This window comes from Malaya genurostris, chromosome 2 (genome assembly GCF_030247185.1).
Source record: "Malaya genurostris strain Urasoe2022 chromosome 2, Malgen_1.1, whole genome shotgun sequence".
Classification (NCBI taxonomy): Eukaryota; Metazoa; Arthropoda; class Insecta; order Diptera; family Culicidae; genus Malaya; species Malaya genurostris.
In genome coordinates, this window is record NC_080571.1 from 128,243,494 (window position 1) to 128,267,052 (window position 23,559).

Here is a 23,559-nt window from a genome sequence, read left to right on the forward strand (position 1 = left end):
AAACCCCCGGATCAACATAATCCGCTGAGCAGACGTAAAGTTAATGCTATTTGCAAGACACTTTTTTTGTATACAAGAAGTGTAACGTCTAAACTGACGTCTCGAACGAAACAAGTTTCGGCTTACTGGCCGTACAGATTGTGATAATTTGAAGGGGAAAAAGCTTGCTTTTACCCCCAAATTTATGCTAGGTGCACATAACTATTTTAAATTAAGTTTACGTTTCGTCTTCGACTCATCAGTGCGTCAGCAGATTATGCTGACGCAAACCCCCGGATCAACATAATCCGCTGAGCAGACGTAAAGTTAATGCTATTTGCAAGACACTTTTTTGTACACAAGAAGTGTAACGTCTAAACTGACGTCTCGAACGAAACAAGTTTCGGCTTACTGGCCGTACAGATTGTGATAATTTGAAGGGGAAAAAGCTTGCTTTTACCCCCAAATTTATGCTAGGTGCACATAACCATTTTAAATTAAGTTTAGGTTTCGTCTTCGACTCATCAGTGCGTCAGCAGATTATGCTGACGCAAACCCCCGGATCAACATAATCCGCTGAGCAGACGTAAAGTTAATGCTATTTGCAAGACACTTTTTTTGTACACAAGAAGTGTAACGTCTAAACTGACGTCTCGAACGAAATAAGTTTCGGCTTACTGGCCGTACAGATTGTGATAATTTGAAGGGGAAAAAGCTTGCTTTTACCCCCAAATTCATGCTAGGTGCACATAACCATTTCAAATTAAGTTTACGTTTCGTCTTCGACTCATCAGTGCGTCAGCAGATTATGCTGACGCAAACCCCCGGATCAACATAATCCGCTGAGCAGACGTAAAGTTAATGCTATTTGCAAGAACCTTTTTTTGTACACAAGAAGTGTAACGTCTAAACTGACGTCTCGAACGAAACAAGTTTCGGCTTACTGGCCGTACAGATTGTGATAATTTGAAGGGGAAAAAGCTTGCTTTTACCCCCAAATTCATGCTAGGTGCATCAAATTATCACAATCTGTACGGCCAGTAAGCCGAAACTTGTTTCGTTCGAGACGTCAGTTTAGACGTTACACTTCTTGTGTACAATAAAAGTGTCTTGCAAATAGCATTAACTTTACGTCTGCTCAGCGGATTATGTTGATCCGGGGATTTGCGTCAGCATAATCTGCTGACGCACTGATGAGTCGAAGACGAAACGTAAACTTAATTTAAAATGGTTATGTGCACCTAGCATAAATTTGGGGGTAAAAGCAAGCTTTTTCCCCTTCAAATTATCACAATCTGTACGGCCAGTAAGCCGAAACTTGTTTCGTTCGAGACGTCAGTTTAGACGTTACACTTCTTGTGTACAAAAAAAGTGTCTTGCAAATAGCATTAACTTTACGTTTGCTCAGCGGATTATGTTGATCCGGGGGTTTGCGTCAGCATAATCTGCTGACGCACTGATGAGTCGAAGACGAAACGTAAACTTAATTTAAAATGGTTATGTGCACCTAGCATAAATTTGGGGGTAAAAGCAAGCTTTTTCCCCTTCAAATTATCACAATCTGTACGGCCAGTAAGCCGAAACTTGTTTCGTTCGAGACGTCAGTTTAGACGTTACACTTCTTGTGTACAAAAAAAGTACAGGTGTGTAATGTCAGAGACATAACTGGATATCGTGAATACGAATAAAACTTGCACTCTTTCTTTATACTTTGGAATATCAATTAGTTGATCGATTGTGTTAATTGTGCAAGTTTTGCCCTTTTACACTACTAGAATTTGAAACGATATACCCAAACTACAGTACAGATTAGTTACATGGTTTTGGAAAGAACCTCTTATGAAGGCGTGCGTGAAGGGCCAAATTGTATAATTTTCTAAGATATTAAACACTGATTGGATATAAACGATTTTGAACACTGTTGCGAATTTAGAACTGTGAAAATTGCAAAAAAACTGATCATATTATCTTAGATTAGCACTGCACTGCTGATTTTAATTTTTGATTTACAAAGAAGCAATCTTTATAGTTCTTTAGGTAACATTTAAAGCCATTAGAAAGGCTGATTTTGCATAATGTTCCACATTGTTGTCCATTTCCCGTTGCATGCAAACGACCACCAACAGGATGATGTAATCGATCTTCTTCGATGGGAAACTGGCTCTGCGACCTGAGCGTTTGAGGTTTTGTACAACGCAAAAGGTTTGCTTTCGTTGACGACTGCTCCACCTGACGGCTGAAGTCCAAATGAGAGAACGACCTGAGCGTTTGAAGTTTGGTACCACGCAAAAGGTCTGCTTTCATTGACGACTGTTCCACCTGACGATTGAAGTCCAAATGAAAGCACAACCTAAGCGTTTGAGGCTTTATACCACGCAAAAGGTCTGCTTTCATTGACGACTGCTCCACCTGACAGCTGAAGTCCAAATGAGAGTTGCGACCTGAGCGTTTGAGGTTTTTAACCACGCAGAAGGTGCACTCTTCGAAGCTGCTGGTCCCACGACGTCTGCTTCCGTCCAACGCACAAGAAGAAATGATCGATTTTTGACCACGGTTCCCCTTTTATACGCAGTCAGTTGAAGATATGTGCCTGACTACCTCAAAATCGTCGTCCTTGCGCGAAAAAGCCAAACAAAAGTAAAGAGTTTTCCGCGTTGTTTTCAAAGTTTGAAAAAACTTAATTTTTGAGTTGTTTGTGGTTATCTCACACTGTTCAAAATATTATCCTCAATTCCTGATCATATTTTTGATGAAATGGTGAAAGAATTATGTTACTACCGTTAATACAAGTCGAGATATTCACGATTAAGTTCTGCCCATTCTTCCACATGGCTAATTTTGAAAAGGCATCCCATAGTAAAGTAAGTCGTATTCACGACAAAAAGTGTCTTGCAAATAGCATTAACTTTACGTCTGCTCAGCGGATTATGTTGATCCGGGGGTTTGCGTCAGCATAATCTGCTGACGCACTGATGAGTCGAAGACGAAACGTGAACTTAATCATTACTATGTTATTATGATTCTATATCATTTCCCAGGAAACCATTCTCCAGAACATAAAAAAACGAAGCTTTTTCCGCACATATTCATTGCGGTATTAATCTCCAAAATTACAAACTCTAGAAAGTAAAAAAATCCAGTAATAATTCCCAGAATGTACCAAGAAAACCATACATCCGAATGATTTGTCGCTAGAATATTATTGGTATAATACCGTTTGGCATAATGGTTATATGGCATAATGATCATTTGGCATAACAGATCAACATGCCACTAAATAGAATTTGTTCTAATTTACTGCGATTTTGAAAGGTCTAATGCGGCTACGCCTCATCGTTTTCAATGACCTGCTGTTCGCTGTGTTGTGATGATGACTTAACTGAGGGATAGCCCCTAGCTTTGGGTAATCCGGGCAAACGCCCGCAACTAGACAGAGTTCTTTCTGCGGGGGCGCTGCTCCCCCGCAGTGCCCTGCGCTTCCGACGGCGGGTCACCGGTGCACTCGCGGCCTTCGGCCATCTCGACCTGAATCATCTATGACGAACAGAATATTGTGTTAGTATTAAATAAGATACTTATATAAAATTACATTGTGCTATTCACTACCTTTTATCACTAGAAGATTCAAAGTAAGACGATAAGTAAATTAAACAATGTATCCAAACAATCTTTTGTTAGTACACGTACAATAGATCGAAGTAACGACGAAAGGTTAGCTTGTTACTATATACTATATGCGAAAAAATACCCAATTGAATAAAGCTATGTTTGAATTTAAATAAATGTAGCTAAACGATTTCATCATTTCATTTTCATTTCCGTTATATGAACGGCTGAAAGCAAAAGTCGGATAAGTGCAACTTAGTTTGGAAAACCCGTTTAAGTATTTTTGAATGCAAAAACCGGATAAAAACATTGAGCGCAAAAGTCGGACACGGACTTTGAAATGCAAAAGCCGTTTAAAAACATTTTTATTGCAAGAACCGGACAAAAATACTTTGAATGCAAAAACCGGATTAAAACTTAACCGGTTCTTCCAAAACAAATGTATTTATCCGGTTTTTGCATTCAAAGTTATTTTCGGCCAACTGTCGCTGCGGGATAAAGCATGGGTCGATAGTTTGCTACGGGTGGCGTGATATGGAAGGATATTTTCATTGAGTCTCGTCTTGTTCCGCAGGGAAAATCGAATGTGATTTGATAATTATGTCAACTCTACTTTATAAATTTTAATGGAAACTCTTTGCAATAAGTTATTAGAGATGAATCATTAATGTATAAAACTCTTGGTACGAAGATGAAACATGAAATATAGTTTGGTAAACTTAGTTCGTATCTGTTTTCATCACGACGGAACTGTATTTTCCATAATGGATGGAGCTAATATACTTTATTAATGACTCGTAGCTACGATGCATTCATGTTCACTAAATTTATAATGTTTTCGCCAATTAACAAACAAACATGTATTAGGGATTACTGAAAAAAAAAATGAGAACATAGTTGTGTTTCTTTTGATAGGGTAATACTCCTGTTAATCTTCTGTGCAGTCAAGTATGCATATTAGTGGTTTCAATTTGAGGAACATCATAGTTGTATTAGTTCTATTGTGAATATTACAACAGATTTGAAATTTTTATTCAAACGATATTAGAGTGAAATGTTCAACATATTTTAAACCTTTTCATAGATATATGATAACAATGCTATATTCATGTCGGCTTTTTTATTCATTTAATGTATTTATAACATGCAATCCTTTGATTGTGAATCGAGTGTTTGTGTTTTCTGTTTCGAATAATAAGGTCAATATAGGGTAACGGTACCCCTGTTCAACTTAGCTCCAGTACTCTTCTCATATACCAAAATCATTGCTTAAAGAAAGATTTGCTGTCTTTGTTCGAGCCACTGGCTCAAAGGGATTGAATGGAAATAGGATCATTCGCAACGAGTTTTCGCGTTGCTAGAACAGCAGTATTGCTAAATTCTCAAGCCTCAATTTCTTGAGTACAAAATGTACCCTTTTTTTCGGCGTTTTCCATCGTTTTTACCAATGTATCGGTCGATATGGCGGCGATTTCACGTCGTATGTCGACTTTGAGTTTTGCTATGCTTCATGACTTATCAGCGTATACCTTGGATTTCAAAAAGACCCCACAAAAAAGTCTTGTGGCTTCAAATCGAGGCCAGTCAAAATCATCGTTTTGCGATATGACTCGTACGGGAAACAATGTTCATAACTAACAATCGATTGTTAGTCAAACTGTATGGCATGTTGCACCATCCTGTTGAAACCAGTAGCCATTCAAACCATTTTGACGAACAGTGGGTATCACAAAATCATTTATCATGGCACAATAACGATCACCATTGACATTTTACGTTGCTCTATCAGCGTCTATAAAAAAAATATCACACCAAACTGTAACGTTTTGATCGTATAGAGACTGTTCCTCAATTAATTCAGGGTTCTCAGTTGCATAGAACCGACAATTTTGCTTATTAAAGCATATATTAAAAGTGAAATGTGCCTCTGACATGATGATTTTTCCAAAAGTTGGTCTCGTTTTGCATGCAAAGCTGACCAATTTCAGCGCGTTCTTTTGATGTGTATTGCTCAATGGTAAAATTATCTTGGAATGACTCTACCAACGCGGTAGGTCATCAGCCGTCAGATCGACAGAATTGTCACTTCGACTGATGACATATTGCGTTGGAAGCGTCGTACCGGGTTGCCCGATGCTTCCACTTTAAATGGCCCACCCTGTATTTGCAAGAATGCAAATGGCCCTATAAAATAATATTAAAAAAAATCTTTTCGCTTCCTCACATGAATGAATATGATTCCAGCTTGTGTTCGCATTTCTTTCCAAATTTATTAAATTTAACAATTGAATGTACTTTTCGAAAAGCAGTTTTTGTGTTCGGATTAATCTAATGAAGTTCAAGCTCTCCCTCCGTTTTTAACTGAATATTACGAGCTAATAATGCAAATTTTACAAGGATAATGGGCCAAGGATAATAATTTTACAGAATTTGAGACAAACAAAAAAAATATATTCGAAATACATGTGTTTTAGTAAAGATAATATTCGAATCAATCCTTCCGATTTTTACTCTATCCTCTGAGTTAATGCCATGCACACATAAATATACATATTTTGTATAATTACGCCTATTTTCATGCACAAAAAAGGATATTAAATTCAAAATTACTTTACACTTTTTTGCCTTTCTCATATAGAAAGGTTATGCAATCACTTGAAAAACCGACTAGTGAAAATTGGCCCGGAGGGCCAAGTGTCATATACCATTCGACTCAGTTCGTCGAGCTGAGCAATGTCTGTGTGTATGTATGTGTGTGTATGTGTCAAATAATCTCACTAGGTTTTCTCGGAGATGGCTGAACCGATTTTGACAAACTTAGATTCAAATGAAAGGTCTCGTGGTCCCATACGGAATTCCTGAATTTCATCCGGATCCGACTTCCGGTTCCGGAGTTATAGGGTAAAGTGTGTTCAATAGTGTACACCGTCCCTTAAACCGGCGAAACAAAAAACGTAAAAAATTTCCTAAACTGGTCTCAAAACTACACAAATCGATAGTCATTATCAATAGGCAACTAAACAAACCGATTCCGACTATCCTGGTTCCCGGTATCCGGTTCCGGAAGTTCCGGAAATAGTGGTCATATATACCGAAATGGATCTCACTCACTTTTCTCAGCGATGGTTTGACCGATTTCCGCAAACTTAGATTCAAATGAAAGGTCTTCCGGTCCCATACGGAATTCCTGAATTTCATCCGGATCTAACTTCCGGTTCCGGAGTTATAGGGTAAAGTGTGTTCAATATTGTACACCGTCCCTTAAACCGGCGAAACAAAATACGTAAAAAATTTCCTAAACTGATCTCAAAACTACACACATCGATAGTCATTATCAGTAGGCAACTAAACAAACCGACTCCGGCTATCCTGGTTCCCGGTATCCGGTTCCGGAAGTTCCGGAAATAGTGGTCATATATACCAAAATGAATCTCACTCACTTTCCTCAGCGATGGTTTGACCGATTTCCACAAACTTAGATTCAAGGAATTCCTGAATTAAAGTGTGTTCAATATTGTACACCGTCACTTAAACCGGCGAAACAAAAAACGTAAAAAATGTCCTAAACTGGTCTCAAAACTACACAAATCGATAGTCATTATCAGTAGGCAACTAAACAAACCGATTCCGGCTATCCTGGTTCCCGGTATCCGGTTCCGGAAATACAAATAAAATACCACAATATTATATGTACATGAGAAAGGCATCATTACACCACTAGGTGGATTAAAACAGGTTTTATTTTTCTTTTTACCCAAGAAGCAAACCTGAGTGTTAATTGAAAAACAAAGTTTCATTCATTTAAAATCAATGCATTCGTATTTAGTTTTATATCGATTATGTTTGTCAATCAAATTGATGTCCATTTCATATTACTATTGACTTACATATCGTATAAGTTTCTTTTTTTGTGCAGAGATAATGAATCCTACTCCAACTGATGGTTTGAATGAATTGAATGAATAGAAGATGTTGAACATTTCACTCTAATATCGTTTGAATAAAAATTTCAAATCTGTTGTAATATTCACAATATAACTAATACAACTATGATGTTCCTCAAATTGAAACCACTAATATGCATACTTGACTGCACAGAAGATTAGCAGGAGTATTGACCTTATCAAAAGAAACACAATTATGTTCTCATTTTTTTCAGTAATAATACATGATTGTTTGTTAATTGGCTAATACATGATTGTTTGTTAATTGGCGAAAACATTATAAATTTAGTGAACATGAATGCATCGTAGCTACGAGTCATTAATAAAGTATATTAGCTCCATCCATTATGGAAAATACAGTTCCGTCGTGATGAAAACAGATACGAACTAAGTTTACCAAACTATATTTCATGTTTCATCTTCGTACCAAGAGTTTTATACATTAATGATTCATCTCTAATAACTTATTGCAAAGAGTTTCCATTAAAATTTATAAAGTAGAGTTGACATAATTATCAAATCACATTCGATTTTCCCTGCGGAACAAGACGAGACTCAATGAAAATGTCCTTCCATATCACGCCACCCGTAGCAAACTATCGACCCATGCTTTATCCCGCAGCGACAGTTGGCCGAAAATAACTTTGAATGCAAAAACCGGATAAATACATTTGTTTTGGAAGAACCGGTTAAGTTTTTGTCCGGTTTTTGCATTCAAAGTATTTTTGTCCGGTTCTTGCAATAAAAATGTTTTTAAACGGCTTTTGCATTTCAAAGTCCGTGTCCGACTTTTGCGCTCAATGTTTTTATCCGGTTTTTGCATTCAAAAATACTTAAACGGGTTTTCCAAACTAAGTTGCACTTATCCGACTTTTGCTTTCAGCCGTTCATATACTTCGATTATTTTTTAATAAACTCGTTATTCTTAAAACTCTTTTTTCAGACTAACAAAGCTTGAAATAAGCATAGTTGCCTTAGAAATTACTGTTAATGAGCATTCCCAAAATTTTATGGAAAATTATGTTTGTTGAACTGGTTCATTCTAGTCAGGCGCGTACCCAGAAATAAATTCGGGGGGTGTTTTTATAATATAGAGGAGACCGGGGCAAAATCGGACACGTTTTAGATATTTTTTTGTTGTGTAGACTTTTGAAAATCTACTTTATCGCAGACTTTCGCCAAAATTCACATACTTTTGAAATTGCCGCGACCGTTTTTTTTTGGTCGCCAAGTCAGTTTAACTTATCATACTTTATAGAGAAATAAAGACATTTGCAACTCTGTCTGAAGATATTTAAAATTTTTACCTGGCATCTCTGGTTTTTACCCAAATCACCTCTGCCGCGTCATTTCCAAGGGCGTTAACAAAGTCAATCTATGAATCGAAATAATAGCAGGTTTATAAGATACTAGCTGACCCGTCGAACTTCATCTCGCCCAAAAAGTATTTGTTCGAAATCATGTTTTCGCAGAGCAGAATTGTTCAACGAATAGTTAACGTTTCTCTCCAATATTTTTCTGAATAATTAACCAACAATCAATGGAATTCGACACACATTCGCTTTAGTTAAAAAAAATTAGAGGGTTGTATGCAAGACACGACCGATCACGATTACATTAAAAATGAAATAATTCTTAGGTATCCATAATAAATACAAAAATAAAGATGATGGTGGATGCACTAAAAGTCACAAATTACAAACTTGCTCTACTTTTAGTGTTTACATTTTTGGCGAATGATCAAAATGACAATTAGATTCTTTCAGAACAATTGATTCTACTCTATTTTGATGCCTTCAATAAATATTTACATTTTATAAAACGAATTAAACACGACGCTGTTTTCTGATTTAAAACGTTTTTTATTATTCGAGCGTGTTTTTATTCTCCTGTACGCGTTGCCGGTTAACAATAGAATGCCGGTCTGTCTTCTTAGTGCTTGTTTCCAAGCTCTCCCACACACTCTCTCGACCGGAACTAGAATCTCAGAATAGCGTAATGGTGTTACGTCGGTAGGTTCAGTGCGGCCAGATTTATCTGTTTTGCATCATTATTTAAAGTTCAATACAAAAGACTACTACAAATTAATTTTTTTTTGGAAAATATCCCTTAAATGAAAGTCAATTATGATGATTTCAAAGTTACTTAAAAGAACGATTTTGGATACGAACAATCTCGATATAAATCTGGACAAATGAAACGATTTTATATCATAATAATTTTTAAGACAGAGAACGTACAAACTCAATCATTTCATAAACAGCGATTAGAGAAGATTTTAAATATTTTGACCCAAAAATGTGAATGTGAAAAATTTGAATAACCGTCAACCAATAAACTCAGTAATAGTGTAATTTTAATGATCCTTCGTTAAAAAGCGTCGATAATCTGCGGAAAGTGTCTGAAAATAGAATGGCAGCAATACAAGGAAGAAAATATGTGACACATTCCGCAGAACATATTTTGTTACTTTAATTGATTTTCACTTTTGCATATTAAGGAACCAATGCATACGCAATTAAATTCCTTAATTTTGTTCATATTGTAACTTGATTTTATTAATACATGAACGAATATATCATTGTAACGCATGTAGTGTCAAGACACTTTTTGTTTTGATGTAAATAATTTAACTGAAACTGGCGGTAACCCGAGTTTAGTGAGGATTTCAATGATACATGTAAAATCGCAGATCAGCTTGTCTTGAGTTTATCTCTAATACTGTATTTTATTGCATCTGATATCTCTATATATGTGAGTCTGTGCAACTTATTTCTACTAAGCTCCGAATCTTTTGAAGCGTTTTATTCATGGTGGGACAACAGCTTTTCAAATCGATACTGCATAACGATTTGTATTGCAATTTTTTTGTTACACTTAGTCTGGATCCCTTCAATAAGATTGCTGGAAGCAGGATTAGAAATATTATGCTTTATACGACTAAATCAATTTCTAACTATTCAATTAGGTTACACGAACTTTGTTTGGTTAAATAATAGGGTCTGAGGGATTATGCTGAGAGATAGTTTTTTTTGTATTTTACCACATTCAATGAAAAAGAATTATCTATGATTATCATCATAACACAACTTTATACTGAATTTATTTGCGCGCCACCGTGTTGTTCGTATGTAAATGGAGATTTCAGTATGCAAACTACCCGTTGACAAATTAAAACATTTTTAAACTTTTTCGAATCAAGTCATCACAGAGATACAAGCGCTTCAAATTAGGTTCGAAAAATCTATCGCCGATAATTCTAAGTTGGCCAGCTAGTTACCGGAGAATCAAGATAAGCCATGGGTAAACTTAAGCAGAAATTTATTCGGGCATATATTTATAGATTCCCTTTTGTGCTATAGTTCATACTGCGCAAATCGGACGAGAGTTTGACATCATTCACTGAGACTGTCATTGGCTCATGAAAACATAGGTCAATTCAATCCAATATTCTGACTGAGTACTAGGCGTTCAAAATTATGACAGAAAAAGGTTATGCGGTTATTTTTGAATTAAATTTTACAGTTAAGATTTAGCAAAAGCGACAATCCAACGAGCGAACGCATATACAATCTAGTCATCACCTCACTGGACGAGCTACTTGTTTCATTCACAGTCAAGCATCAACTGAAATCAAGAAATGATTTGCATTTATAGATTTTTTATGCATGACGCAAAGCCTCCTATGCCGATCAAGAAAATGACGTCAATTTGGTCAGCTGGGATTGGTGGATGAAAACATAGGTCAATTCTAACCATTTTTTCAATAGTATACTATTGAAATACTGAAACTGAAATTATATCAATCCATCAACAAATGACTGAAAAATTAACGTTCAAAATTATGACGCAAAAAGGCTACGCGGCCATTTATGAAATTTTTAATTGACCCCCGGCCCCGTATAGTGAAGATTGAAGCATTTTTAATGCCAAAAGAAACGTCAACACAAAGCAATGTGAAAATGTGAAAAACCTCTGCTGAGTAAAAATAGAGCAAATGAACAGACTCACCGACTCTCATCCTTTGAATCAATGCACTGAACGGAGATCTCTCTCTAATGTCTTCGACATAATGGATATAAGGTGTCACGTTTTCTGTTCTAGATGTGATCCTTGCTTCTGATAATCGATAAAAAAGCTCACTAACCAGAATTTTGTATTGATAAACTTAACACAATGCTGCAGAATTTCTCTTCTAGAGTTGTTCATTCGGTAGGATATATTACAATTTGTATTTAACCAAAGTAACAAAAAGTTCGTAAAAAAAGATTTGACTTAAGCAGCATACAAAGTATTCTGAACAGTCCGTTTTTAAAAAAATACTCATACTTGAATGTTCGCCCGACGCAACAGAACAAACTTTGAAGAAGTTCCTTGTACAGCTTTTAAGCAGCGAGGAAGTTTCCTAACAATCTTTTCTGTACGTTCAAATTGCCAAAAAGTGCCACGCGTACTTTAGAGCTCTTGTGAGGTGGATATTTTTCAGATACTGTGGAACTTTTGGTTGCTTGAAGAGACGACGCCTTAATTTTAATTTGGTATTGATCTCACCAATTCTTTACAGAAAATGAAATATGAAATGCCAGTCTCAATCCATTATGGTAATCATCTTGAACATTGATGTAATTGCCACTTATTATTATGCGCTTAGTGTAATCTAACTCATTCTATAGCAAATTGTGGTTTCGAACCCATAGACCCCCCTAGGATGGATGTAGATACTTCTGTGCATGAACAAGTAAATGTATGGATGTGTATATATGTATTCCTGGCCAATGTAAGTGTTCAGTTGGTCAACATAGACTAGTTCATCCGGCGAGGAATTGAAATTGTATATCCAGGATCCATAAATGGGCCCAGTTTAGAATTTGAGCTATTCAGCTACCCGACCGATAAACCCACAAAAAAGATAGAATGTCTTATGATTGTTACAGAAATGTGTTGTACAATTACAACCATGTCGAACGACCATTGTCTAGCAACAAACACCAAGTTTTGAAACATATTATGAATACAAATTTCTAGTTAAAAAATAACAAACCTTGTAAGAGAATAAATATTCACTCCTATTGCAACGTCCTCGGCAAGAAAAAAATTCAAATGTGAAAGTGATTTTTTCTTGAAATCTCTTCGAAAAATTCTCGTTAATAAGCGTTCGCGGGACTGTTGATATTGCGGAAATTTAAAATTATCGAGATTTTCATTTCCAATTGTGCAAAGGAATTCCTAAATTCATAAAAAACAGCACTTTTCAAAAATTGTATGTTTTAATTTTATTTTACCTACTTGATAAAACTTAGTCCCATCGAATCTGTCAGACAACGGAACTAGAATTACATTAACGTCAAGTTGTTGCAAATCCTTCGCTTTGACAAAACTTTGCTGATATTCGTAGCTTCCAGCGGGATGTGGTTCGTCGTTAGTTGTGAATAGTACGACGCTTGCTTGTTCTAGTTTGTAGCCGCATCTGGTAAACATTCTAGAGCAAATCCATAATACATCTGCCAGATTGCTGTCTAAGGATTAGAATGTTACACGTAAAAACACTAATACTATTAATGAGTTTACCCTGCGAATGTCCAAATTTACAATTGAAATCAAAACAATCATCTGATTCTCGTAAATTTGAAACCATTCGAATAGAGTTAGCTGATAGAACAGAAAGCGGCATAAAAACAGCGGTTTGCTTCGGCACAACAAGTCCAGTTTCGAAGTTTGTATCGCTAGGTGGAAGCGGACTATGTTTTGTATTGTAAAACACGATTCCCATCTAGATAAATTAATTGTGATTATTAATAGACACAGAATACTAATGAAAAAAAGCGTACCAAATCCTTCTCGCTACTAACGATTTTGTTTCTCATCATAGCTTCAACTAATTCCAACGATTCCTTGAAAGGACTAATTCCAGCTGAATTTTCGCAAAACATATAACCGGCACAGTCGATCAGTGCCAAGATTCCTTCTCTGCCTCCAAAAGACACTTCTTGGTCTTCATCATCCAAATAATCGGGATTCCAATACATTTTGTAATGCAAATTTAGTTATTAAAACATTAAACGAATCGTGGACTGAAACTAGCATGAACAACAGTTAAGTTACAGAATTAAACCAAAGACATCATATTAACAAGATATCCAGTTCTCACATTTCTCGAACAAATCGACCGTCCCACGACAAAAGGGCCTAACTGCAAATGACAGTTTCTCTTTGTTCACTTTTTCTTTCGCGATTTACCAAACTGATTTTATATTTGACGCTTTACTCTTCGCAAAACTTTCAAGGTAAAACTAAAATTTTTCGATTTATATTATAAACTTTAGAGAATTTGCAATAATGGCTCCGTAATAATCAAAAGCGAAAGTAAACAAAGAGAGGCTCTCATTTGCAGTTAGGCCCTTTTGTCGTGGGACTATCGAAATCATTAGCCGACCTTACACGATCATTAAAAGTGTCATTACTAAAAAATAATATCATTTTAATGAACGTGTATGATCCAGTAATGACGAGTTTTCTATTGAACAATCCAATCAGCGTGGTCACCACGAGATAGCGTTATCAAATACAAATTATAATACGGAGTACTCCGGCAAATTTTCAAGGACACATTTTGCATCGTGCGGTACATTGTCATGATACACTGTCAGAGTGACAATGTACCTTAAAGGATTTTCTTATAAAACTAGCAACACTGAAGAGTAAGAACAAATTCACTATAGTTACTGGCCCTTATTAGGTTTTGCACGATGACCACTCGAATGAACTACCAATGAACTGCCGATGAATCAAGTTCACCTTTTGACAGCTATCAGTGGTTTGTTTTGATTTTCAGATGAAGATTCAATGTTCGGAAATGATCAAAAAGTGTTTGTTGAAATCGTGTTCCTCGGCAAAAGGGACTAAAAAAATTGCTCTGTTTGCGTTTCCACTACCAAGCTGAAATTTCTTTATGAATAGGTTAAATGAAAAAAGGAGAGAGAAGTGGATTGAAGCCCTCAGACTGAGTGCAGGTTTCCGTTCGCTCTGTCAGCGGGGGACAATCCGTGTGCGTATGCGGATAGTTTGTGATTTTACTTGCTTTCAACTGCATCCATATCGCTAAATTTGATGATCCTTCGTTTCATGTAAGGCAGCGTGCAAAATTCGAAATAAAACGATGAACTTATCCACTGTAAACAAACCACTGATAGCTGTCAAAATTAATTCATTTTGTTCATTTTTGTGAGGTTATGTCATGTTCGTGCAAAACCTAATTCTGCGAGTCGAGTGACGTGACTCGACAAATCTCACCTCACTGTCACATGACTGTAGTCACCCTATTCTAGGAGTCGACTCGGGTGACGTGACAGGTTCATTCTATGGTGAACCTCAAGTGACGAACGATTCATTTTCCCAAACGTCAAAACGAGTGGGAAATGTTGCCGGTTGTGAGGTTAATTTTGGAAATGTTGCCGGTTGTGAGATTTAAATTTTCTCGATATAAATCTTTAGTGTTGAATTTGTTTTCGGATTCCGGTTTGTTTTTTTTTCGAATGACGAGTTCCGTTGCCGTTAGTTATTATGAGTTGCCGTTAGTTGGTATGAATAATTAATGTCGATAATCCTGGAAATCGCTACAAGTTACTGACCTTAATATATTTCTGAATCGTTTGCAACGATCGGTCTTATTTGCAAAGTACGCTTCTGAGGAGCGAAATATCAACTGTAAGATTTGTTTATTTGATTTAAATTAGGTATTAAGTTTACCTACATTGCAGTCCAGACCACTGTCACTCATTCGAATAAAATGCTTACCAGTGGACAAAGACCCGTTGTAACATTATTGTTCAAGTTGAAAGGAAGGTACAGGATTCCTAATTGTATTCTTCCCAGCTAATCTCTCAACAATATCGAGTAGTTAATAATGGTTGCGGTTTAGGCAAGGACGAGTCCAATTAAAGTGTTGGTTTGATTATGGTACAGTGTGCTGGTATTCGAGTCTTCATGAGGCACATATGCCCCGAGTATAATTTTCTATCTCGTTATCTGAACATCCTTCCTCTCACAAAATAATTCATACCAAGCCACTGTGCTGAAGATTGAATATTCAGTTTTCGACTGACTTAGCTGATTGGCTTTAAACGGTCAAATGTTTCTGAGAGTTTCGAATGACTTTTGGGCCACATAAACATGTAAAGTTACACTTAAATATTATATACAGTAGCAGGAGCACAGAATTAGCGATGGCGATTTGGCGATCTCAGAAAATACTGCAAACAAACTAGCACTTTGTCTGCAGGCTACTCGAGAGAAACCAACTCCTGCACTACTTCTACAAAATCAAATTCCTGCTAAATAACTTTTAGTTGGGTTTAATCGAAATAGTGCATTAGACTAAATCAACAGTCTGGATGAAAAATAAATACATAATGATTAATATTCAGCATGGAATATTTTGTCATTGAATTTTGAACTGAAAACACTTCCTAAGAAACAGCTGAGTACATTTTTGCAAATTTAGACCATTATAAAAGGTTTTATGGTCTGCCGTTGACTTTTTTTTTTATGTCACTTCGGGTTCCAGAACAACAGGGCAAGTGTGTTTAAAATGTATTTCGCCATGTAGAGCAAAATGCAAAAACAAGAAAAGACAAACTTCTGCATTAAAGCATTTTATAAATTATATAGGTTGTGCTATATGCTTTAACAACTTTCCTTGTTCAAAATTCAAAGCTTTTTTTTCCTTAGTAACATTTATGAAAAAGTTATATGAGCAGCATCATTACACCACATTATGTGGGTGTTGTTTTTTTTTACAATAATCTGTGCTTTCGCGCATTTCGTGAGTATTAGTCCTTTCATCCCAAAGTATTATGAGCCTAGTCCATCGTGCTCATAAAGTTTTATCCAATAATTTTACAGCTCAATCTCTCTTCTAATTCTCTGGAAGTATACATTTATCCAAATGTATGAAAATTGAATTTTTCATAGGAAATCTGAAAAGTAACAACATAATTGGTACAATTAATTTTGTTGTTTAATAACAACATCAAACCATGTTAAAAAAATTCAATAGGTTTGAAAATATCTAAGATTTTTCGATTAATATTCCTCCTGTCACTTGCTTTACCGGTACCGACTTTGAAACTCACTGCGTAGTGACTCTTGTCACCCAGATTCGACTGCAAGAATACGGTGAGAGTTCATCGAAGCTCATTCTGGTGACTTTTGTCACTTCATTCGACTGTCAGAATCGCGTGACTCGGGTGACTCGACTTATCTCACCTCACTCGACTCGCAGAATAAGGGCCACTGTTAATTATAGTGAAAAATATGTAAACATATTATAGTGAAAAATATGTAAACATATTGGTTTTTATTGCTTGGCCATGAATTGTGTTTCTTACAAAACCATTTGCAACTCCCGTCTTTGAGACGCCTGAAACTAGAACATGTTGACTGGTTAGCATTTGAATTGCATACAATGGAAAGTTACCCTTCATTAAATTTTCATGTAGAAGTCACTGATTCTATTCTTGAAATACACGCAGATATTTTCTATTATATTTTAACAAAATCTGTGAAAATGCTTTCTCGTATCTTTTGCGTTTAGAAATTGTTTGTTTATTTACTCTGGGGATCCTTGGTAACTAGATCCTGGAAAACTTAAACAGTGTTGCTCGAGAAGGTTATTTTCATTATTATCAAGGGGTCGCTATATTTGCGGTAACTGGCGGTGAATCGTTAACGGACAATTTCCTTGTCAGTTTTTCTTCGGAGTGCCTGGTCGTGTCGTCGGTTGGATCCCCCATACCACCTGTATTTCCGTGGCACCCACTTGTACTCGGCGGGCAGATTTCCCCCCAGACGGTTGACTATGTCTGCCAGCCATTTTTGCCGGAATTCTGCCAGAATTCCGGCAAAAGTCTGGCAACAATGCAACAACCGTTTCCGGCAGAGAATTTCGCCTAGCTGTTATTAACGGTTCTGTTTCTATCAGATTTTTGCCATACAAGATTGGCAGAACTGTTTTGAATCGGTTCTACATTTTTAGCGTCCTGGTTTCATTTTTTCATTAAAAAGTACACATGAAAGGCAACAAATTATTGCCCTTCATACATACTAATTATGGAAAATGTTATTACCAATAACAGTGCTTTCTCACTATTAAACATACACATATTTCAATCTCATTTAACTCGTCTCAAGATTCGTTTTTTGTATGAACATGCGGGATTGACAAACATCAAATGAAGTCGAATAAAAAAAAAGAAAAAAGAAGCAAGAGAGAAATAAACATAACACATACGGCGAGATAATGACGCAATTTCGCCTGAACAATTTGACAGCAGCCGGAATGCAGCCAGTCTTCTGACGGTTGCCAGAATTCCTCACAAGCGGGCACTCTCTCGAATCGCTTCTCCGCATTGACGTTTATAGAGAAAGAGCCAATAAGCCGTTCCATTGAACCAGCCGTTACGAAAGAGCGATCGTTTCAGAGCCACTCATTGAAATGAGCCGTATTACCCATCACCACGAGTGTCTAACAATTTTTGGTTAATACAACTTTGAATATCGAACAATTTCAATCATGAAACGATAGATTTTTTTTTGTTTCGATTATAGAGGCTTTAACTTCAAGGGTATTCGCCTCTTCGGGTCAGAAAAACTTTCTGACCTTTGTTGCGTGATTGGGAATCGAAACCAGGTGGGCTGCATGAAAGCATAAATCAAATAAACATAGATTTCCCAGTGTAATAGTAATGTAGTTGAGCAACCCTTGACAATATAATAAGGCACAAATCTCCAAATATCAAGGGGAACGTGCCATTTGAGCCAATTTGTTCTGATTCCTGAACCCGTGACAACAAAAGCGCCGTCTGGTGGAGAATGGGTGCGTAAATGCTCCTAAAATGCATGCAAAAAGTTGCCTGCGCATTTAACACAACCACAGTAGCTAATGGAAAAAAGTACACCCGTTTCTCACTAGAGGTGCTGTCGTCGGGTGCTGTTAGTGTCACCGTACAATGGGAAATCAATGTTTATTTGATTTATGATGAAAGGTATCGACTAAGCAATCGCGCACCACATGAGAAATTCACGTGGGTAAACTATTCTGTATGATGAATTAATGAAAATATGAAATTGAACAATATTATTAGCCCACTCTTATCTGTGTATATCCGCGAAAAAATGACAAGCATACACAATAAGATTTAATTCCTTTGTTCGGTAATATTTTTGACGAGAGCTTTCGGTAATCTATAGAAATAACCGATGTTTCGGTACATGGGTTTTATTTTACAACATTTATGCAAATTTTCACCGAACGATCAGTTTAACGTTAATTTTCATTACAGAATTCGTTATTAGATATACAATTGATACGGTAAACCTGAACAGTGGCCGAATACGGTAAAAATCATACTGTCCGTTTGGTAAAGTTATATTCCAATAACCGAACTTATGTGAAAACTAATTGTCATGAACACACTTAGTTTTCTTTACCGACTTCAGCAATATTATACCGACTTTTACACAGCTGAACGTACCGTAATCTGTTCAGTAATTTATTAATTGACGAACGTTCAGTAAAACTGAAATTTGTTCGAATTGTCATTTTTAACTGTACTGGTCAGCACATGTTGATGAGGATTCAGTAAATATTGCTGTTTAGTCAGCATTTGTTTTACGTTGAAAAGTTACCGAACCAGCGGTTAAACAAACTGATTGAATCAGTAATTTTTACAGTTCAGTGCAGCAGAAAGTTAATTATTAAATTATTTCATTTGAAATTTCGGAAAACATTATCTTGAACAACTGATTGCTCTACGTCCGTTTTATTTTTGATTTGAAAAACATTAATTTTCTTTCATTTCATAGCTTCGGCGACAAGTTTTCACCCGTTGTAGTAAGAGTTCCAATACCATATAAAGTGTTTATAATGAACAAATGAAACAGTTTATCTGCAGGATGGCTTTTACAGTTGAATACTTCAACCTGGAATAACACATATAAATTCACAGATATAACAGAGTAATTAATTAATACTAATATTATATTCGTTCTTTGTGATGGTATTACGACAAGACGGAATTTAAAAAACAAAAACTACAGTTATTTACCTTTAACCACTGAATTATACCGTTTAACGGGTTTAATTTTTCTGTATCTGCATCCTTTGTTCTTTTAGCGCCACGAGAATTTTTAATTTCATCCGTTTCGGTATGTTTAGTGTCTTCATCAATTGAATCTACTGACTCATTATCCGCTAGTTCCGCATATTCAAATGCAGATTGAAATGACGGAGAATTCACGAGAAATTGCGGTTCTCGGGGATGTTCATCCAAAATATGTCTTTTTAAAGACCAGAAGCGACTATAACGCATATTACATTTCGAAAATTTACAGTCGTAATGTACAGCGTCAGGAAGAAAATCGCGATTTCGGATATGTAAAGAGACATGGCGTCCAAGGTCTTCTACATAACCGGAAACTGCCTTTCGACAGAAAAAAACAACTGATTGCATCCATTTATTGTAAAACTGAAATGTTAGAAGGTAAATCATATTACTTACTGAATAGTTCGAATAACGATACATCCAAAGATTGGATTTATATATATTTCATTATTTCATTTTAACTCACTTCGAACACAGTATACTAAAACCAATATGGCGTGCTATGTACTTGCGTTTTACAAATTGATTCGGTACTCTTTACCGAACAATTCGCTAAAAACGATAAATTACTGATCGATCAGCACTATTTATATCAAATTTACCGAAAAATTTCAAAGTTTAGACAGTTCGGTAGATAATTGCCAAATTTTCAGTACATGTTTTTGAAGAGCTGAATCTCGGTAACAAAATATGCTGAATACGTAAATTTTTATAAGAACAGCAGACTAATCGGTAATTTTGATAAAAATAACGAATTTTTCAGTAAAAATATTACCGAACTGAAAATCCGAAAATAAGTGTGAAACTAACTGTCAAACAGTTATTAAAATATTCAGTGAGTGGCAAAAAAATGTTGAAGGGTTCATCGAATGGATTGAGGTACAGGTGATAAATGTTTTTAAGACAATAGAACCACTAACAGCTTTTTGTTTACTTATAGGCAGAAAATAATTTTGTTTCACTTGTCCACTTGCTGCCAAAACAAATCGTTCAAGGGTAATTTTTGTTGGACTCGACGGGTTGTGCAGTGTTTTGGAAGTCGCTCATAATTCCGGTCAGTCGGAACATCTGACACTTTTTAAATTTCTCGTGGAATAAAACCATTTTCTTCATTCATTGTTTTTGTGAATATGTGTTGTTTTTTGAAATCCGAAAATCCAGAATTTTAACAAAAGGCAAACAAACAAACAAAAATTACCGAACAATCTGTTAGATCCATTTGGTTTACAGTTTACGGTAGTTATGTGACAGTTCCGCAATTACCGAACGATCGGTAATCAATTCAATTACCGAACTGATTACCGAACGTTCAGCTGTTGAAAATTCGGTAAAAAATTATCGAATACTGCGAAATTTTTCAAGTGTGTAATACCATAAATCAAATAAACATAGATTTAACATTGTACAATGACAGTAACAGCGCTTCTAGTGAGAAACGGTTGTACTTTTCTCCATTCGCTACTGTCATGAATAAAATAAACCTAGATTCCCCAGTGTAATAGCATAAATCAAATAAACATAGATTTCCCAATGCAATACTAATGTAGTTGAGCAACCCGTGACAGCAAAAGCACCGTCTGGTGGAGAATGGGTGCGTAAATGCTCCTAAAATGCATGCATAAAGTTGCCTGCGCATTTAACAAAACCACAGTAGCTAATGGAAAAAAGTTCACCCGTTTCTCACTAGAGGTACTGTTAGTGTCACCGTACAGTCGGAAATCTATGTTTATTTGATTTATGGTAATAGTAATGTGGTTGAGCAACCCGTGACACCAAGAGCACCGTCTGGTGTAAAATGGGTGCGTAAATGCTCCTAAAGTGCATGTACATAGTTGCCTGCGCATTTAACACAACCACAGTAGCATAAATCAAATAAACATAGATTTCCCATTGTACGGTGACACTAACAGCACCTCTAGTGAGAAACGGGTGTACTTTTTTCCATTAGCTACTGTGGTTAAGTTAAATGCGCAGGCAACATTTTGCATGAATTTCAGGAGCATTTACGCACCCATTCTCCGCTCTTGGTATCACAGGTTGCTCACCTACATTACTATTACACTGGGAAATCTATGTTTATTTGATTTATGACAGTAGCTAATGGAAAAAAGTACAACCGTTTATCACTAGAAGGGCTGTTAGTGTCTCCGTAGAATGGGAAATCTATGTTTATTTGATTTATGCTACTGTGGTTGTGTTAAATGCACAGGCAACTTTGAACATGCACTTTAGGAGCATTTACGTACCCATTCTACACCAGACGGCGCTTTTGGTGTCACAGGTTGCTCATCTACAGTACTATTACACTGGGGAATCTAGGTTTATCTTATTTATGATAATACTCTTGCTAAACGTTCATGTTGCTTAAAATTAAAAAAAATCGTGCTCAAAGTAATAACAGTCACATATTTTATAAAACCTATATTTAAAATATCACAAATCTAATGATCAATTGAAGTATATACGATGGACTTGAGACCGCATTAATTTACGTTTGCAAAGGGGACACATTTTGCGTAGCTTGATTTCGTGATTAATACAGGTATGACAAAACAAATGGCCGCAAATTGTTGATGAAGCACCTTTCTTATATATTGGATCGAAGCATATCGGGCAATTGACAGCGCACGGCAATCCAGCATCCGACGAACGTGTCGAATTTAAGTCAATTTCTGAAGAAATCTGTTTTGTAGCAATTTCATTACCATTTGAAAACAGGTTAGAGCCAGCTGCTCCTAGTGGAACTTGTGTGTCAATAACTGTATCATCTAGTGTGATTGATTCAACAACAGGAACTGAAGAGCCCAATCTTCTCCGATTTCGTCTCGAAAAAACATCTACATCCATCCCATAGGAAGATGTACACAAGTCAATAGTAGGAATCTCTTGCGGTACAATAATACAATCGTCGGTTTCTAAACTTATTTGTGATGATATAAAACGAGCTTCTGGTAACTCTATTTCATACGAGATGGTTCCATCTGAATTTTCAGAGATATCACTCAGAACCTAAAAAATAGTTGAATTCAAGATTTGCGTTTTTTGTAACAATATATAATTACTTCGATTTCTTCTGAAAGAGCAGTATTTGGATTTGATACATATATAGCCAGATCATTAGTTCCAGGTTGCTCGGAAATTAATCGTTCGCTGCTTAGACTTATATCATTAGAAAGAGAGCTAGAGTTCGTATCAGACGTATTGGCAGCTGCAATGAATGATTCACCCTCCACAGAGGACTCAAATAAATCATGTGTTGAATTATTTTGTGATCTTTCACTTTGAGTCAGAATGTTTGAAAAGGCGGATAAGAAAGCTTCAGCACGTTCTATTACATCTACCATGCTATCGTTCAACGTCTCCGTGCTGGATTCCATGATGTTAATAATATAATAACTTTCACATTACAAACATGAGCTAAATATGATCAAAGTTTTGAGCATTTGTACATAGATTCTTAATACATTCAATATAAACTATATAATTACCGTTTTATTAGAAATGAAAGTCAAACTGAAGAACAATACATACACGGGAGAATTACATTGTTTTACACTGAAATAAAAATTCATATACACGCTCGCTCAATGTTACTCAAAAGTGAGTAGAGTTTCACTCACTTTTGCTAAAACCCAGTAAATCCGAACATCGGACGCATCGTGCAAGAAAGCTGTTGATTGCGTTTCGAGCTTGCATAGTGTATCGGTAGAACAACAGAGTGAAGATATACCAAAGCAGAGAGCGGATGTCTGATTACTCAGGTGATGAGATATATCGGGGTTGGATTTCCAACCTCGAACATAGGGTCAGAGTTTTTCTGGCCCTAAGAGGCGAATGACCGAAAGGTTAAAGCCTCTATGATCGATACA

The 23,559-nt window shown here is 36.2% G+C and overlaps 2 protein-coding genes across 4 annotated transcripts in view; both read right to left on the minus strand.

Moving 5' to 3' along the window:
* Nucleotides 1-13,654, minus strand: part of LOC131427921 (ATP-dependent DNA helicase 2 subunit 1) — a 73,276-nt gene extending 59,622 nt beyond the window's left edge. For 2 of the 3 annotated variants that reach the window (XR_009229324.1, XM_058591505.1), the window contains exons 1-4: nucleotides 13,358-13,654; nucleotides 13,098-13,299; nucleotides 12,816-13,045; nucleotides 12,571-12,755 (exon numbers count right to left, since the gene is read on the minus strand). Coding sequence is in view for 2 of the 3 variants with exons in the window: in XM_058591505.1 (XP_058447488.1) it covers nucleotides 12,571-12,755; nucleotides 12,816-13,045; nucleotides 13,098-13,299; nucleotides 13,358-13,555 (815 nt within the window). In the remaining variant the exon portion in view is untranslated. The remainder of the gene's footprint in view (nucleotides 1-12,570; nucleotides 12,756-12,815; nucleotides 13,046-13,097; nucleotides 13,300-13,357) is intronic. The other variant, XM_058591504.1, reaches the window with a different exon arrangement.
* Nucleotides 13,655-22,096: 8,442 nt separating this feature from the next.
* LOC131427923 (uncharacterized) lies at nucleotides 22,097-23,323 on the minus strand. The gene is made up of 3 exons (XM_058591506.1): nucleotides 23,179-23,323; nucleotides 22,753-23,107; nucleotides 22,097-22,699 (listed from the first exon to the last, which is right to left on the minus strand). The coding sequence occupies exons 2-3, from the start codon at nucleotides 23,065-23,067 to the stop codon at nucleotides 22,139-22,141; spliced, it is 876 nt and encodes a 291-aa protein (XP_058447489.1). The 5' UTR covers nucleotides 23,068-23,107; nucleotides 23,179-23,323; the 3' UTR covers nucleotides 22,097-22,138.
* Between the last annotated feature and the right edge of the window lie 236 nt (nucleotides 23,324-23,559).